This window comes from Mycena indigotica (genome assembly GCF_014461135.1).
Source record: "Mycena indigotica strain 171206Taipei chromosome Unknown Mind.scaff0019, whole genome shotgun sequence".
Lineage (NCBI taxonomy): Eukaryota > Fungi > Basidiomycota > Agaricomycetes > Agaricales > Mycenaceae > Mycena > Mycena indigotica.
Window position 1 is genome coordinate 665587 of NW_023503018.1, and position 14907 is coordinate 680493.

General features: G+C 55.6%; 1 protein-coding gene across 1 annotated transcript; it reads left to right on the forward strand.

The window, feature by feature from the left end:
• Positions 1–11306: 11306 nt before the first annotated feature.
• MIND_01425300 (Aldo-ket-red domain-containing protein) lies at positions 11307–12873 on the forward strand (the record flags this gene model as incomplete). Its single annotated transcript, XM_037370635.1, has 11 exons — positions 11307–11403; positions 11451–11556; positions 11623–11748; positions 11793–11878; positions 11926–11978; positions 12027–12049; positions 12115–12183; positions 12234–12269; positions 12320–12418; positions 12456–12774; positions 12832–12873. The coding sequence occupies 11 exons, from the start codon at positions 11307–11309 to the stop codon at positions 12871–12873; spliced, it is 1056 nt and encodes a 351-aa protein (XP_037213016.1).
• Between the last annotated feature and the right edge of the window lie 2034 nt (positions 12874–14907).

The following is a 14907-nucleotide window of genomic DNA, read 5'->3' on the forward strand; positions in this document are numbered from 1 at the left end:
GCCTGCTTTCGAGGCAGGATGGACATGGGATCAGGCGCTTCAAAAATAAAATGTGGCTGGCGGGTGGGCGCCAGCGCACGCGGCTCCTTGTACATCGTATTTGTCCGTCGTCGTGGCACAATTTTTTATCTTCCTTGACCCGTCTCGGCGGGTCTCATGGTTGTCGTGTGCAGAGGGACAAGGTGTGTTGTGCACTTGATACTAGTAATTGGGGCTCACCCATTGTCAGTGTATCTCGCGGAATAAATGTTTCCGCGGGTCGGGTTGATACGTGGGTACTGGGCGGATTTTCCGAGCGACGGGCTTGTAACGTCGTTTGGAAATGACTGGCGCCTTGACACCAGCGCTGGTCGTGTATGTGTATTCGGGGCTGAAGGCTCGGTCGGTCCACGGTGTTGGAATTACTGCCTTCAGGTCGACGCCGGTAGTAATGGCGTATGAAGTCAAGAGGGTATCATAATCTGGATTAGGTGAAATATTAAATAGAGAGTCAAAATCGGAAAACTCAGCTGAACCCATTAATGCTTCTAAAGATCTTCCCAGTGTATTTGCGCAGGAGGTCGGGAAGGCGCTCGGTGTTCTCCCCCGCGTCAAAAATCCTCTCCTTCAGGGAGGTCCTCGACGTAGGCGGATTGATGTGAGTGGCCGTGGCCACGTGTCATCGCGACAGCGTTCCGCGGGTCGGCGGGGTTAGTGATCGAGATGCCTATCGTAGGCTGTCCTCGACGCTCACCTTCCTTCCACAAAAACAAGCTTACGGCCCCTCCGCGTTCGTAATCGAGACGGGCACAGAACCATTGCAAGAATGGCTGGCCCAGAATCAAGTCGTGCGGGCCGAGTTCCTGGTGGGAGATGAATAGATGGTGGGTGAAGTCGTGTTGTCCAATGCGCAGAGGTACGTCCGTCGCACATCCTCGCAGCTGCTCTGGGTCGCCATGTATCCCTTTGAGGGCCCATCGCGTTCCTTGGTAATCAACTGCGAGCGAGCAACGAGTAGGCACTGAGATACTTGCCAGGTTAAGCTCCGACCCAGAGTCAATCATGGCTCTCAATTCCACTCCGCCCACCGTCACAGTCAACGTGCCGGTCGTCATCGCAAAGAACCTACTTGACGGGGCGCCTTAGCTACCGCATTGCTGTATCGGACGAGCAAGTCTTCAAGCTCGTTCGAAGGCTCGACCACCATTTCTCTCGGCTCACTGGGTTCAATCTGGGACGTCAAACGAATCAACTCGTCGGCCTCGTACAAGGAATACTCAGCTTGTTTACTCGAGTACTCGCGCTTGGCTCGCGCTTGCTCGTTCATGAGCTTCTGCAGAACCGGGCTCGCGCCGATAATTTCGAATATGGGCAAGGAGACATTCGTCTTTAGGATGGTCTCTAGGATTCCTGGTGGGTTAGCTCGTTCTTGGAGCATGGAAGTAATGTGAAACTTATCCTGAGCAGGTTTACTCGCGTCCCTCATGACTACATCTTCGCCTTGACCTCCTACTCGGCGCGCGAGCATTTTTCCAGCCGTCCTTACGGTTAATTGGGTTTGGTGGAGTCGGGATCTTGTTATCAACGACTGGCGGGGCTGGAGCTCGGACTGCGGGTGCTTTTGAAGCTTCTGATTGTGCTTGGGGTTGCGGAGGAGCACGATGTGGTGATTTTGGTGCTGCTGGCGCATTCGGTCGTTGGCCACGGGGTTATATCGGTTCGTATCCTTTCCGCTTGGGTAACGGGATTGGCTAATTGCTCGTCGTAGCTGAGCGACGAGACGGCAAAGAAGTCGTTATCTAAAACTTGGGTAGATCCAAACGCGAGGCCTGCTGAATGGGTTGCAGCTGCCTGAACGCCGTCCGCTCGTGCTCGCATATAGGACGAAACACCTCCGCGCCATCCTTGGGGAATCTTTGGGAGATCAGCTCCATCCATCTGGACGTACCGTTGGGTATTCGGGTCGATCTTGACCAGAGCTCGCTCGATGAGCTCGCGCATTTCCGGGCAGTAACGAGGATGTAATTGGTGAGTGCCGACCTTTCCGCACACGAAGCATCGCTTACCCGCATTTGTAGCTAGTTGTCTTTCGGCTAGATGGAGTCGCATTTGCTCCAGCTGACGCGTCAAGTCGGCGATTTGGGAGTCTGTCGAGGTTGTGGGCGCCTCGGGCGCATGGTCCTGAGCAGGTCGCTGCTGGATTTGGACCGGTCAGGTTGTGCTACTGGCTGCGTTTGGAATTCTGGGGTAAGAGTAGTCTCAATTCGGTTACCGAATTCATCAAACTTAGCTTGTGTTGGGTTATAGATCTTCTCGCTCCACGGCTCGAAGATGAGCGAATCAGGATCGAATCTTTTCTTCAAGATATCGACAGTGGCCACAAGGGTCGGCGCCGTATCGCGTGTGCGATTCGCGGTTGGTGTACGCTGGTAAAACCAGTCCTTCATGGATGTCGGAATGCCACTTACGAACATGTAGTTCGCTGTTTCTTGAGTAATTCGCTTCTTCTTGACTAGGTTTCCTGACATCCGCAGAAATTCTCGATAATATGTGTCAACGGCGAGCTTGGAAACAAAAGGAGACTTAGCGGCATTGGATTGGCAAAAGTCCTTCAACTGCTGCTCCGTATAGTTCTGTGCTGACTCTTCGTCAGGATAAACAGCAAGAAGTGCCTTGCCGCGTTCCAAGTCTTGCCGGCTGCCTCTATGTCGAGCTCGGGTATGTATCGTATGATGTCTTTGACTCTGTCACTGGAGTATTTGTAGATGTGGTCGACTAGTTGGTCCTTATCGACGATACCGGCTTGTATGCCGCCTCGGCGATCTGGGTGAGGAAGTCTTTGGCGTATTGTCCATTGAACTTGGGGTGCGTTCTGCGAGCGCGGAATCGGCATGGGGGTATGAAGAGTCGCGGTTGCGATTGGGGTCGCCATTTTTTTCGCTAGCGGCTGAAGTGAGTAATAGAGTTAGGGGTCAAGATGGATAACGCAGCGTTTATAGTTCTCGATAACGGAATACCAGCCCCCTCGCGGTGGGCTCCACTGAAGAAGGCGAACGTAGTCCAAGCGAGGACTACTGTAGAGGCCAAGGTCGTATCGAGTTAATGCTGCGGGTGGAGTAGAAGGGTGGATGTAGTTCTGGAGAAATGTACTCAGCTCTGGGTGAATATATCCTGGCTTTGCGCTCGCTATTCTGCGCTTTCGCTCACGCAGGCTCAAAACTCCGAGATGAAAGAGGGAAGCCAAGAAGATAAGATTCTCCTATCCGAATCTGAGACCGTAACTATGTGATCGGAAGGGGTACAAACAAATGAAATAAAACTAAATTGGCCATGTGTAAGAGATCCTGGCTCTACACTGACCACATGTCCACACAGAACCATTTTTGGACTTTGATGAATGGGAATGCGCTGCTGCCCTCAGCGAAGACGTTGGGGGACCAAGCCAAGTCTTATACCCAGTCCGACTAGCTCTGTGCGTCCAGCGGCAGCTTCGAGTTCGGATATTTTGAGATAGTTGTGGAGTAGGAAGGAGATAGGAATTGAGATGTCGAGTAAATGAGAGGTGGCTGTTATCGCCCGATAAGCGCGACCCGTGAATTGCGCGTGACCGTGGTGGCGACGTGGCGGCCATGAGACACTACCACAATGCGTGCGGGAAGTCATCCATGGAGGCAGATGACTCTGATGAGGTCTGCTCGACGCAGACGCACAATGCTGGGCGCGGTCAGTGGGGTACAAGCAGCAGGTTAAGTAGACGCACTGGCAATAATCTCCGCGTATTTTGAGTATGTCGGGGTGTCCTGTTTGACGCTTAGCAGAAGTTTCGAATGGGAAAGGATGGCGCCGTCCATACAGAAATCCATCTCGATAAGCGTGATCTACATGTCATAATTGCCGGCGCCTTTGGAGGGTTAAACGAGAAAACTTCAAAAGCACTACATACTAGATGTTCGTCGCTCTGAGGTCAAAGTCAGACAATTTTCCTAGACAAAGCCATTGTGATTACCAGGCTAGAATTGTTGAAGGCTGCTGCTGTGCTTCAAGATGTCCAAGGCAGCAGAGACTCCAGCGAGGCGTTTGAAGTACAAGGTTGTTAGCTGTGCAAATGGCGCCTTGGAGGGATGCAGCGCAATGATCTCCACTGAGAGTATTTGTAGGGATCGCAGTTCCGGTGCGTCCAGGATTCGCAGTCGTTTCAACTCCCAGTCACCCTCGGACGCCGCAATCGAAAGACGCTGTAGCATTGGAAATTGTGATCCAGCCAAAAACAGCTGGGCCAGCGTCTCCATTGGCACGCTTAGTGAGACGTCTCGCCAGCGAGATACCAGCGGGAGTAATGTCTGCGCCGTAATCAAGAAAGGCTGTCACATGAAGTGTAAGGGGGAGGACATTAGCGCGTGCAATCCATAGTTTTGTGAGATTAATCAGCTCAAAGCTGCTCTACGAATGTGCTTCCGTAGTCCGAGTTGTTGTCGTGGGACATGCGGCGTTCGAGCAGCGCAATGCTCCCGGGTTAGGCTCCCTTCCCAGTTGTCGTTGGATCTAACGGGGATTTGGAGAGCCTCAGCAAACAAGAAAACGTTAACGATAGAGAGGACGAGGGCCTTGCCCTGGACCCACCCTGCCGGGGGCCTCTGCTCGCCGCAGGGGCCCGCTGCGCGGAGCACTCTTCTCTTCCCTCCTCCCCCTCTCTCACTTTCCTAGGTGCTCTGGAGCTTTTTATCACGTAGTTACGGCGCGGCCGGGGTTTTCCACCCGGACCCCACGCTGCCGCGGAGGCCTGCTGCGCAGCTCGTGAATTGATCCTGAGCTGATTCCCGAGGTCATAGGAAGCATGCGTCGAGTGCATCAATCCCACTGATCACCCTTGCTTAAGGGCTGATCAGTGGGATTGACCTCGATCAGTAGGACTGGTTTGGGGTGGCCCAGTCCCAGTCCCACTGATTTCGTCACCCCTCATACTGTACTTGTCGATATCGCAGGCACCCACCGAGTGTACATATTCGTCTCCATAGTGAAATGCGAGGTGGACATTCAAAAGATCCAATGCAGGGAAGTAGCTGGCTATGGATGCCAGCTTGCTGCTAGTGTCGCACCCCTCTAGCACTGCAAGCGTCAGATCCGTGACTGCTCCAAGTGCGCGCGTAGGAAGGGCAGCAAGGGCGAGCAGCAGGGCTGGCGATCGGGTCCCAGTAGCGTGAGCTTGTCAATGTTGGCCAGCGGAAGGATAAGCAATGCCAGCTCAAGCGTGGCTTGTAACTGTGTCAAAGTACGGAATGTGCATGGCAAATCGCGGTCCGGAGGGGCTACCGGGGAGGGAATGTTGTCGGTCGTGAGTATCAGGGACTCCAGCCTAGGAAAGGCGGTGTTGAGCAAGGTGGCGAGTTCACTGGTCTCCGAGCCTCTGATACTAATTGTGAGGTGGGTGGTATTCAGGAATATCGGGAGTACGGCAATTCCGCCCTGGCAGTGTAATGCCAGACTTGGCGCTGCTGCTTCCCATCGTATCTGCAGCGCAAAACGCGCTGAGGCTACAAGGTTCAGCCAGGAGCTCGGTTCGCTGCAGTCGGCGAGTATCAAGCTGCTGATGGATATTTTCTGGAGGAACATAGAGCTGGCGAGAGAAGGGGGGATTGCACAGTTGATGAGGAACAATGTCTCGAGTGATTGTAGCTGGGCGAGCGCACCAAGCGCCGCGGTCGTGAATTCTATCTGTTCAGCCTTGAAGTAGCGAAGATTGCCAGGGGGGAGTGTCGTGAGTACGCTATGGAGCATAGAATGAATCTCGTCCTCGTCGCTGAACCTGACATCGCTGAATTTGTACGAATACCCAGAGTAGCAGCTAAGCAGGTTGACAGAGATGCACTTGACGTACAGCGCCACGCTATTCGACCCAAACAGTCCCAGTTTATCCTCCAACTGCTGCGTTTGCTCCGTCGTCAAAGGTATAGGGCAGGAACGAGAGGTTGGTGAGTAGGAGTGTGCGAGCCAAAGAGCAGAAGCGCCCCGATGCACGGGCGACATTGTGCAGGTCATCCCTTGACGCTCGTCGGAAGACGTCGAGGAGGAGCTCGTTGGGCAACACGGTTGTTAGGAGAGAAATGGTTGCCGCGTGAGAGCGTCACTGAGCGTGTGACAGCCGACTGGGATGCCAAGCCACTGCGCTCAACTTGAAAGACAGGTCTTGCTCTCAAGCTCCTTCTCCAGCTTAATACAGTCGGGTATCGGAGGACACAGTGCAGCATTCTGCGCTCAAAGGACTACAATGGTGCCCAAAAACCTTCACGGCCAACGTGTCCACGGACATGAATTTGATGGCTCCCTGTGCACGTGCATCAGCATGGTCCGTGCGCCGCCCGCCAAACACGGGTCATCGCCCTTCTTTTCCGCCCACTTTCCCCCCACACGGTCTGAGCCGACCTTGCGATTCTGCCCTCGGTGGCCCGCGCTGGTGTCGAGGAAGGAACAGCCTGCTTTCGAGGCAGGATGGACATGGGATCAGGCGCTTCAAAAATAAAATGTGGCTGGCGGGTGGGCGCCAGCGCACGCGGCTCCTTGTACATCGTATTTGTCCGTCGTCGTGGCACAAATTTTTTATCTTCCTTGACCCGTCTCGGCGGGTCTCATGGTTGTCGTGTGCAGAGGGACAAGGTGTGTTGTGCACTTGATACTAGTAATTGGGGCTCACCCATTGTCAGTGTAATAGACGTTGTTGTATCCGTGCACTACTAATCAACATATTGCCAATTTTCCCCCAAGAATGGTGCAGTCGCCGTTATTCGACCGATCCTCTGCGTCGTCCACTATGCGCTGGCATCTGGCTGCCAACAGCGTTGTCCCGCATCGGCGTCGCGTCTTTCGCTGGTAGGCACTTGCAGCGATGTTATACAGCATTTTGCGGAACACTGGCGCTTCCAGTTGATTGATTCCCGCGGTCGCCAGCTGACTCATCCCCGCATCTTGCTTCTCACTCTCATGGACGACCCGCCCTTCCCCCGAGATCGAGCTGCACATCTTCCCTGAGGCGGCGCTGCAGCGGCCGCGGGGCATCCCAGTGTTGATGCGCGTAGCGTGGTGGGTGAAAGAGTGGTGCGTCCGGCAATGCGTACTTTGGTCCGTTTCTCTCGCTGACCAGCTGTGGCCGCCAGTGTGGAGCCGCTGCTGTACAACGTCTTGAGTCTTCGGGATCCGGAGGCTGGTCCGACTCTCAATACACCATTCCCAGTCTTGTCGCCGTCTGCCTTCAGGGCGCTCATCGAAGACCCCCCGCCGGCAGGCATTCATCGCGCAGTCGACCGGTCTGCGTCTCGACGGAGAGCTCTCCTCGTCTGAGACTAACAGTATTCTGAACTCCTGCCCCCACCTCCAAGATGTTGTCATTCTACCGCGTGGTCTCATATTTAGCACGGCAGACGTGCTCGGAACTCTGCCCAACCTCCGGCGGCTCACCACGAACCTGCTCTCGCTCTACATGATGACCGCATCTCCCGACCTCTCCCGCTCACGCGCATCACACACCTCCACCTGTCGTTCTACCACCGCTGGCCGCAAGTCTGGCCGCTCTGGCGCTTCGTGCGCTGACGCATCTCGCCATCGATACAAAGGAGTGGTACCACGACATTCTGCAGAGGGACGCCCCACCGCTCGACATGTTGCTGGACGTGCTGTCGGATCCACATCGGCGGTTGAATGTATTCGTCCTGTCCTACCACCGCGTTGGGAAGGTGCCGCTCGACGAACGCCTCATAGAGCACCCTGCGTGCCTCCTGGTCCACCAGGGGATCGGCTGGCCGGAGTGGCAGGATGAGTGGACAGGCGGCGCGACTAGTGCGGGGTTCTGGGAGCGCGTGGATAAAATGCTTGCGGAGCGTCGCTCAGCGGGCGCCCCAGGGAAATATGACAATGATTGGTAGTCCTTCTAGTGGAAAATATTCTGTAAACTATTGAATCGGAATCCTCCAAGTTATCAGTGCCTTCAAGTGCGTCCACTTCTCACACGGAAGCGTGTTGTCATATGCGCGTCTGTCACAGTCTCCTCAGTTCTGTGAAGCACACGAAATCAACCGTATGCGGCACACCTAGTACCGCGTCCCGCAGGACATTATACGCCTCCGCAACCTCGTGGAACGCCGGCGTCGAAGGACATTATACGCCTCCGCAACCTCGTGGAACGCCGGGCGTCGACTGGTGGCCGGGCACGTCGGGGTGGTGCCGCTTGCTCAGCTACACCTCCGCAGATAAGTCCCCGCACGCACAGCCGACACAGCGGAGGGACCCACCGCGAAGAAGGCCGTCTGCCAGCGTGACCCTAACCCTCAACGCGAAGGCCTGCACCGTCCTGATGCCCCGCTCGACTCGCTCGGGGTCGTTCCCGCTAGCTCCGCTCCGCGCAGGGTCCTGGGCTCATTGGACAGATGTTCTCCTGACCCCGACGGCCCGGGTGGGGACCGCTTTGGCAAGCCATACCGTGGCTGGTGGTATATACTGTTCGTGCAAGGGCGTTGCTCCGTCAAGCCTAGTTCAGGAGTGAGCGAGCGGCCGCGGGACGAGAGAATGATGTGGTGGAAGAGTGGTGCCGCTGGTGCGTTTCCTGCAGCTTCCTGTGCACTCGATATCCGACTTCCCGTCTCTGAGTTGGTTTTCCGATTTGCGATTGGAGATTCGGAGCCAGAAGGGGATCTCTGGTCATGGATTCACATCCTCGATCTTGCCATGCTGGTCAAGTTCACTTGGTGCATTGACAAGCGTCTGCTCAGCCTTGCCAGGTTGTCGCGCGAAGATGTCGTGTTCCCGCGGGTGCGACATCTTGTATTGCGGATCCAGAATTCATTGGTGTTAACCCACTCTGGCATCGAGCAGCGCTGCCGCGCACCTTCCCGGGACTCGAACAGCTGTGCGTTCAGGTCATCGATGGGCCTTATAACACAGAGATGGCCGCGAGCGAGCCAGCTTGTGTGCTTCCGTGTGTGCGCGAGCTGACCACAGCCTGCAAAGTGTTGCCTGCAGTTCTCCCATGCACACCATTTGTGAACAAACTGAAGATTTGGAATGAAGCTGCCGGGAGACTGCTGTTTACGCTCCAGCGCATCGAGAGGTATATTCCGCCCACGATAACTAACGTAGCATTGCAGTCGGATAATGGCAATTACTCCCTTTGGTCCGGGATCCTTGCCTTCTTCCCGAACCTGCGCACCCTCGATTTCCGTGTCAAAGAGTCCAGCGGTGATTCTCGGCCAAGCGAGGTGAATTCTGTCCTGTTATCTGCGGCCTTGATCCTATCAACACCGTTCTCCAGGCCCCTCACTTCCTCGCCAGCCTATCGACCATCCTTCCGCCCACTCTCGAAAGTCTCCGTGTCCATATTTGGTCCTCAAGGGCTGTCCTTCCCGGGGGCAAACGGGAAGAGTGGGATTGAGCCGTCTTCCAAGCGCGGATGAGCTCCAGGCAGAACTACTGAAAGGGTGTGGCGGTCACGGCAGATAGTTATCCGTGGGTCATTCCTGGACTTGCAGTGGACCAGCGATTGAATCTATCGCCGACTCGGACATGTGTTTGGACTCGTGCATGCCTAACTTCGATAATATTTCTTTGATTGGTAAGACGACAGGGCATTCCAGCATGTTGTCGAATAGATATGACAAGCATCAAATGACCGTTGCCGAAAACACAGTCATGGCGGGGGACAGCTCAGTGCGGAAGAGCTTGCTGGTAAGTGCACGTTGAGTGGACGACAAACTAGAGGATCCGTAGATTCAGCGCGTTAAGTACAATTGTCGTGGGCGTCAAGATACTGGCGGCAAGGAAGCAAAAGCGCGGGCCAGTGTCGTTGACGTGTCGCGCAAGAGCCGGTCCGCGAGGCGAACGCGCGACCGGAGCTACACACCAGGGGATATATGGACCGGGCCCGAGGGCTGGATTTCTAAGGCGAAGGAAGAGCCGTGGGGGGGTGGCAAACTTGTAGATGCAGCGCAGCAACGGCTAGCAACGGCGGCGGCGGCGGGCGGCGCAAAGCGGGTGGAGCAAGAAAGCTGACGAGCACGGGGAGTGGCATTCGACCATAGTCCTGGACGCACTGCCGGCCCGAGTTATGAGAACGAGCAGGGCGATGTCTGGAGTAGAAATGCACCAGAGAAATTGGGCCTCGGATTGTCGTTCAGGCGCGGAGTGGCCCGCCAGCTGGAACCCCTAGTGCAATGTGCAACATCTGGGTTATAGCCCAAAGGGGCAATGCACAACATATGGGATATAACCCAGTTTTCTCTGTCGCAAGTATTTCTTTATTAACTTTTATCTCTTTTGACTATTTTAGTGTCTTATGTCAGGTGAATGGTGATGGGATCAGTGTTCCTAATGTAGTATATTGATTGTGGAACCATTTTCCTAAGAGATCACTGATTTTGATGCCTGTGTGATCTTACATCACCCCCACTTGATTTAATATTGATTCTCTTTTTGTGCTACACTAAGCCCATAATATTACATACCGAGTCTTCGGCCTGAAGAAATGGTGATTTACCCTCCTATATATGATCTTATATTAGTCATATCATGTTCCCTTAATATAATATATCAAAATATATGCATAGCCCATATGTTGTGCATTGCCCCTCTGGGCTATAACCCAAATGTTGCTCATTGCCCCAGCTGCAAGGGGTGGGCCCGCAGGGTGCGCTAGGTATCGTCGTGCAAGCGCATCGTCGTCGTGGAGCGGAGGAAAGAAACCAGAGATTGATGTCACGGCCGCCGAGCCCGGACCTGATGCCGATCGCCAGTGCCACGTAAGCAGCCACGCCTTGTCTTCTCCTTCCATGTGCGCTGGGAGACGGTCCCGCCCCTGGTCGGAGCGCGGCACGAATGCTATGCTTGAGCCACAGCGAGTAGGAGCAGGGATGGGCTGCGACGGTCGATTTGGCGTGGCTTGAGGTGCGTGTTGTGCATTCAGTCTCTATTTCGCTGATCTACTCCCCAGTAATCCCTCACTTTTCGCTGGCGAGTCTGACACCCAGGGTGGCGGCCTCTACTGGGCGGAAACAAGCGGCGTGAAATCAGCCCGGACGGCCCGGATGGCAAGCAGCAGGGCACAACAACCGGCGGGGACAAGGTGCGTGTGCTATTTCGTCCGCGTAACTGGGTCCTGATAGTCGCTACGCGTGTTCAAGTTTTTCACGGTGCGTTACCCATGTCTTGCTCATCACGCAGAGCCAATCGCTCATTTCACTAATAGGTCTACTGCCCCCCACCGACGGCGCTCCGCCTTCCGCAGACACCACCGGCCCGTTCGCCGACGCTGCAATCGATTCCCATTCCACTCCTCTCCACCTGCCCCCATGTCCTCTCCAGTCCCCGTCTTCGACGCAAAAGCGATGCCCTTCCGCCGGTTGGGCCCCAGCGGTCTGCGCGTGCCGCTCTTCTCTCTCGGCGGCTGTCCGTCTTTGCGCATTCCCCATTGGCTTTAGCTGAGCTCTCGACAGGGCTCACCCTCGGAGGCTCCGTCGTCGGCGAGAGCGTCAAGGACATCATGCAGGCCGCCGAGAATGGGATCAACATGTTCCGACACCGCGGAGGACTACCAGAAAGGTGCGGCTGAGCGCGAAATGTGCGTTCCCTGAGATTCCCTTCTGACCACGCTTTCTCTGACTCCAGCAAAATCAGGGGACACGCTATCAAAGAACTTGGCTGGCGCCGCACGGACCTCGTCATCTCAACCAAGATATTCTGGAGCCACGAGCCAGGCACGGGCCCGAACGACACGGGGCTGTCGCACAAACAGTGCGCCACCTTCCTTTCCTTCCTACAACTCTGACTGGCAACAGCGTTATCGAGGGCACGAAGGCTTGTTTGCGACGGCTCCAGATGGACTATGTCGACGTCATCTTCGCGCATCGTTGCGATACCACCGGTGGGTTTCTTACATTCGCCATAAGGAGGTCAACTGACGCAGGCTAGTTCCGATGGAGGAGATCGTCCGCGCATTTAACTATGTTATCGACCAGGGCTGGGTGAGTGGTGGATTTTGTCTATCCATATCCACTAAGATTCACACGCAGGCTTTCTACTGGGGCACCTCCGAGTGGGCGCGCACCAGATCGAGGAGGCGCATCGTGAGCGTGTACCTCTCCCGAGACCTCCCGTCAGCACCCGCAGCACAGATGTTGCCACGCGCTTAAACCTCATCGCGCCGATCGCGGAGCAGTGCAAGCACAAGTCTGCGCCATCTTCTTTCTTCCTTCGAAATAATGCTGAGGAGACGATAGCATGTTCCACCGCGAACGTCCGGAGAAGGAATACGCGTGCGTGGGCAACCATCAAACTTCAGCAGTAGCTAATGCTGACTTTGTAGCCCTTTGTACGCCAAGTACGGCCTGGGCACAACCGCATTCTCTGCACTGCAGGGCGGACTGCTGACGGGGAAGGTATATCCTCCTCAACCCTCTAACACGTAAACTAACTTTGCTAGTACAACGACGGCATCCCAGACGGCACGCGCTCGCCACCGTGCCCATGTTCCCTGGGGCGACGGAGGGTCCCCAGGGCGAAGAGCTGCTTTGGAAAGTGCGTCTCCTCAGCCAAATTGCTGCGGGTGCGTCGTTTCTCCCCGACTTGCTGAACTCTGGGCGGAACCGCGCTGGCGCTCGCGTGGGTTGCGGCGCACCGCCACACTTCCACAGTCATCCTCGGCGTGTCCTCCGTCGCACAGCTCGAGGCGAACCTCGGGCGCTTGAGGTCCTGCCCAAGCTGGATGCTGCGGTGTTGGCGCGGATCGAGGCTGTGTTGGGTAACCACCCGCAGGAGCCGGTGCGTATTTCTCTATCCAATGATGAGGTGGATAATGCACTAATGATGTTGGTGTAGGAGACGTATGGTCGCCCGCCGCTGGATCAGGGCATCCTTTGACTCGGTGCAATATCACCCCTATCTTTCCTTTGACCACAAGATCAGCTCAAGTAAGGAAGAATACAAATGCCACTCATTCTCTCGTTTATCAATATTGAATATCTTTTGTGATCTGGTGTGCTCAATTCGTATGTGTCTATATCATGATTATGCGTCCTTTGTCCACTGGAGGTTGAGATGGAAGGGTGGTGCAAGTATCGAAATCCAGCTCAGATTGGGGCAACGGGCGAAGCAGCTGCCTCCGTAGCACTTGTCCTGTCTGCATCACCAAGGTGTCGGACGAGGAACCGCTCCGGGGCCACGGCGAGAGAACATACTCGTGTCCGAGTACTTGACTTCGAGCCGCTGCAAACCCAAGGGAAGACTAGCCGGGAAGCCCGTGAGGAAGGCGGCAGGCTGTGATAGTATTGAGTAGGGTATGGGCACAGTTCGGATGACGACACTTAGGAGACATTCACTTACGGGCGGGCACGCGTCCGGACAGCATCGTTACGGTGAAGTCGAGGGTATGCAGGTGCGGAAAATGTGCAAAGACCGCGCCCCACACGGCAAGATCGCCGTCCTCCGAGTCGCATTCGAGGGTGAGTGTCGTGATTGTCACGGGGATGCACTGCCTATTGCGCTGCAGCACGGACACTAAGCTTGTGGCATCAGCGTTTTCGACATGCAATGTGTGGATAGACGGTGCAATCCGCAGGAGGAGGGGTAAAGCTTCACTGGCTTCATACGTGGTCGTGAGCTTGAATACAGCGGGAAACAACGGTTCGCCGCCGTTAGGGCCATCCCACGGCAGCCCCGGATCGTCCACATAGAGTGCCGCCTCGACACTAAGCTGCTCAACTGCGGGAAAGGCCGCTTGCAGCTGCACACAGCCAGAGTAGGTTAGCAACGCGCCGCAGCCCTCGGAGAGTCTAAGCGCCAGGTGTTTTACGTGAGGTAGCACACTCGTAAGCCCTTCCACTGGTTGATCCATGTCCAGGCTGACCGCGGAGAGTGTGATGGGCTCAAAGAGCGCGAACCATTCTGAGAGCGTGCACGTGGGACTGTATGCTGCCGAGGTGGCGACTTTGACGCTTGAGACACGGATACGGATGTCGAGTGCGTTAATAGCGGCACGAAGGAATGCCTGGATCTCGGAGTCCACAGAACAGGCAAAGAGATCCAGCTCAATCAGGCCGCGGACCTGCGCAAGGTTGGCGAGCGCAGAGAGCGTGAATATGAGACTGTGGCCATAGAATTTGCGTAGGTTAACGAACTTGGAGATGCCGGCGAATAGCACGTCACAGATGGTGTGCGTGCCGGCTACATCGTTGAATACTGCGTCTCTGCTTCTTTCGGCGAAGCCATTCACTTCCTCCCAGGCGACATTGATGCAGTGCACATACGGCGCAATGGCGGGGGACATGAAGAAGGCCAGTTTTGCGATGGCATCCACCACCTCATGAGCAGGTGGGAGCTTAAGGATGGCGCCGCCTGACCAGGCAATGCGCTCCTCCTGGGCGCATATGGCTTCACGGCAAGCTTGCTGTAGAGGAATGGGCGGGCAAGCAGGCGCAGGCGACGAGAAGCAAGAGCGACGAGCTTGAGCTGGGCGGGCGACACATCTTTGAGCACTTCGTGAAAGAGTTCGTTCGGAAACATGGAGCGACCAGTTGCAGCCAAGCTGGAAGTGAAGAGAGGAAAGCGCTGCCACATATTGACAGCGCACACGTGTGCCCAGCCAATCGGCGTGCCCGGCGCGGAGCTAATCATGATGTGATCGCCCAGTCACATCTTACGCAATCGCCTCCCTTTTTGTTCCTGACGCCCATCTCGACGCACAATGCCAGCCTTTGCAGCACACCTGCGGCGCCAGCTGGCGCAATGCTACGGCAACACTAACCGATACGCATGCGCCAACCACCCCTTCTCCAGTCGCCAACTTCTCCGGGAGTCTAAATCTGTGGCGACACTGTGCTGCTGGAGATCTTTGCCTGGCGTGTTACGCTGTCCTCGCTTTCCCGACATCACTGACCGAGCGCGCACCTTTTTTAC